At 38.4% G+C, this 3,473-nt stretch overlaps 1 protein-coding gene across 1 annotated transcript in view; it reads left to right on the plus strand.

Annotated features, from left to right (window-relative positions):
* Window positions 1-3,473, plus strand: part of UBA2 (ubiquitin like modifier activating enzyme 2) — a gene marked incomplete at its 5' end in the record, with an annotated part of 39,227 nt that overhangs the window by 1,076 nt on the left and 34,678 nt on the right. The window contains 2 exon segments of the mRNA XM_014585434.1: window positions 1,141-1,211; window positions 2,683-2,747. Coding sequence (XP_014440920.1) covers window positions 1,141-1,211; window positions 2,683-2,747 — 136 coding nt within the window.

A 3,473-nucleotide genomic window follows, 5' to 3' on the forward strand; every position in this document is an offset into this window, starting at 1 on the left:
TTTTTTGAGAGGTTTTTGCTATAGGGCGCGTGCGCTCGCCAGACAGACAGAGAGAGACATAGAGACAGAAGGCGAGAAATCACCCCCAATGGGGGATAGTCACCCCGCAATCTCTTCTCCTCCATTCTCCTCTCGGGATCTTGGGCACGCATGCACATGCGCCCGGCGTGAGTTTTAAGCCACCGGGTCCGGGACTTGAACTGTGGTCAACTATGTGGGAGTCCAGCAGCATAGCCATTACGCTAACTGCTGGTCCCCCATTTACTTATTTTAAAGAGGGATTTTTGCTAAGGGCACATGGGCACGACAGAAAGCAATAAATCAACCCCTAGGGCAGTGGCCACACCACAATCCCTTCTCTCGGGATTTTGGGCATGTGCGCACATGCATCCGGCGTGAGTTTTAAGGCACTGATTCTGGGGCTCAAACTGCGCCAACTATGTTTTGAGTCCAACAACATAACCATTGTGCCATCTGCTGGTCTCAGCCTATTGTCCCATTTAAAACAAGACATTTTCCCTTGGGGCTCTGGTCAGGCTGACCTTTCTTAGGTTCCTTAAGTGTTTCTTCATGATTCAGGGACGGGGACATTTTTTCTCTTAGCTTCTCTCCCAACTTTTTTGGCAAACGCCTACTTGTTTCTCCTTTTCCTTTTCATATTTTGGTTCCCTTCTCCAGGGATGTTTTTCCTAAACCTTTTAGCCAGTAAGTCAGTTCTGTCATGACAACCATTACTTTTTCTCTCTGTCACCTTTAGCTTGTAGTTAAATTTACATGAATGTCTGTTTGGTTAATATCTCTTTGGCTCACATGTGATTTTTACAGATCCTGGTATATAAAACATGCTCAGTAAATATTTGTTGAGTGAATGAATGGTGGCACTGCTTATTGCTTTTTATATTTTTGTTAAACTTGCAGTTTGTGTGCAAGTGTATGTGGGATATGGGGGAGGGCTTCTGTTGTTATTTTATAAATATGTGTGTGTGACTTAATTAAATTTTGTCACACTTTTGTATTACTTAAGTGTTTATTGTAAATAAAGTACTATGTAAATAGTTGAAACATTATCGTGTTTGTCAAAATTAGATTTCAAGTACAAACAGAAGTATTATAGTAATTTAGTGTCGTTTGTCTTTTCAGGTTGCTAAAGAAAGTGTACTGCAGTTTTACCCGAAAGCTAACATAATAGCTTACCATGACAGCATCATGAAGTATGTTCTAATTATTATGTTGCAAAGTTGTGATCACTTTGAATTTTTATTAAACTTTTAGAGTATAATGTATTTTTATTATCCAAATGTATGGGCTCAAAATCATTTTGCCTTTTTTTGGAAAAAAAAAAGAAAAAAGAAAAACTTTATTTACTTATTTATTTAAATTTCACCGAGAGGAACAGAGTGAGCAAGAGAAGAGTGAGAATCAAGCTGCCAGGTCTGGGACTTGAACCATGGTTAGCCATGTGGGAGTCCGGCGCTCTTAGCCACCACGCCACCTGCTGGCCCCTCATTCTGCTTTTTTTAAAAGGATTTTTCTGGACTAATTAAAATGTAGTTTAAGCCCAAGTAAGTTAAATGGCATTCTTTTTATCAGTTTATGTATATGATTAGACTGGTTTAGACAATAGTATATTTTAATATTTTTAATAAATTATTAGGAAACTTAAAAAGGACACTTTTTTTTTGCTTTAATCATTTGAACTATGAAATATCATTATATATGGTGATTCAGACTTTTCTAAATATAGCTCTCAATCTGATTGGTTTCAATGTTGCCACCTTTTTTTTTTTTTAATTAATTTCTTTGATCTCTTTATTTGTTGTGATGTTCAAGCTGCCAGGTCTGGGACTTGAATTCAGTTATATGGGAATCTAGCCCCTTAACCACCCAGGCTACCTGCTGGCCCTGCCTCCTTCGTTTTAAAAGTTTTTCTCCCCAACTTATCTGTTTAGGACTCTGTAATGTAACACTGGGAATTGTGGGACAGTAGTTTTGACAATGTATAAATATACTTATCTCAGTAAAGATAAATAATGTAAATATAGAATTTTGGAGATGGTGGAGCAAACGAACTCTGGGCCTAAATTATCCTTTATTGAGTTGTTTCCCAACTCACAAGTAAATAGTAGTAGTCACTGAGTTACTAGAATTATAATCTTACACTTTCTCAGGGCATTTGTTATCTAAACCAGCTTATTTTTCAGTCTCTGGATGTTTGCCCTCCAAACCTGCCCATGTAGAACTATAACCATCTTACCCTGTGTTGCTTTCCCAATGATGCTAAAAGCAGGGACCCTAGAGGCCTGAACCCTGCCTGATCCTGACCATGTGAGGTGAAGCCAGAAGCCAAGCAGATCCTGGGAATATGTTCTTTGTATGTTCCCAGGCACTTGCTGCCCAGAGAATGCCTGGTGGAACTAGTGAAGTCATGCCATCTTTCTGCCAGTTTGAGATCCTGCTGTTATACCCTAGGTAGCTGGCCAAAAAGGATAGGAATTTAGAGGAAATAATTTCTTTAATATGTGCTTATGTTTGGGAAAAGGTCAAACCTTATTATATGTATGTTATATACCCCTAAAGTCAATTACCTTTGCATCGTTATTACATTATTAATGTTTTTCAGAACTCTATATTGTATGTTGGAGATCAGTTGTTGTGGTGACTTTGTTTTGTTTTGTTTTGTAGCCCTGACTATAATGTGGAATTTTTTCGACAGTTCATATTGGTTATGAATGCTTTAGATAACAGAGGTGAGATTTTTTAATACTTTACATTTCTTGGTGTTTCCCCTTTATATTAAAGCTGTTTACACAGTTCGTATTGATTAAAATATTTACTTACGTAGAGATGTTGAAAGACCTAAAGGGAGCAAGATTGGCTTTCAGGCTTGCCAATTAATTGCGGTTTTATCTAGAATTGATTTGTTCAGGCAAGAATTTAGCTAGCATATATGCAAAGAGGTAAGGTGTGATCATTTTAGATTTTGGGGGCTCAGACATAGTGTGACTTCATTTATGTGGAGACCTAAGAAATATAAATGTCCAGATTTCATCTGAGACCAATTAAATCTGACTCTGAATGGGTTCTGAACATTGTCCCTTTTTTTAAACAGGGAGAGGAGATAGCCCCCCACCGTGAGAATAGGCATGCCTCAGTCCCCTTCTGTTTCTCACTCCTTTTAGTATTTTGGGCACACGTGCATATGTGCCTGGTGTATTTCTCAAGCCTCTGGATCGAGGACTCAAACCACAGGGCATTTGGCTGCCTCAGCCACCAGGCCATGGAGCTGGCTGTATTTGTATTTGTCAGAGTTCAGATGATTCTAAAGTATAGTCGGGGTTAAAAAATTATTGTTTTTAGAATGAGGCAATAGGATGCTAAACTTCGAAGTCATAGTTCTTAAATTATTTTAGGTGTACCTGGTGCCACCAGGACTGGGTTCTTTTAGATGTACTCATTTATACCTTATTTGCTTT

The sequence above is a fragment of the Tupaia chinensis genome, unplaced genomic scaffold (assembly GCF_000334495.1).
Source record: "Tupaia chinensis unplaced genomic scaffold, TupChi_1.0 Scaffold149922_1, whole genome shotgun sequence".
In the NCBI taxonomy this organism is placed as follows: Eukaryota; Metazoa; Chordata; class Mammalia; order Scandentia; family Tupaiidae; genus Tupaia; species Tupaia belangeri.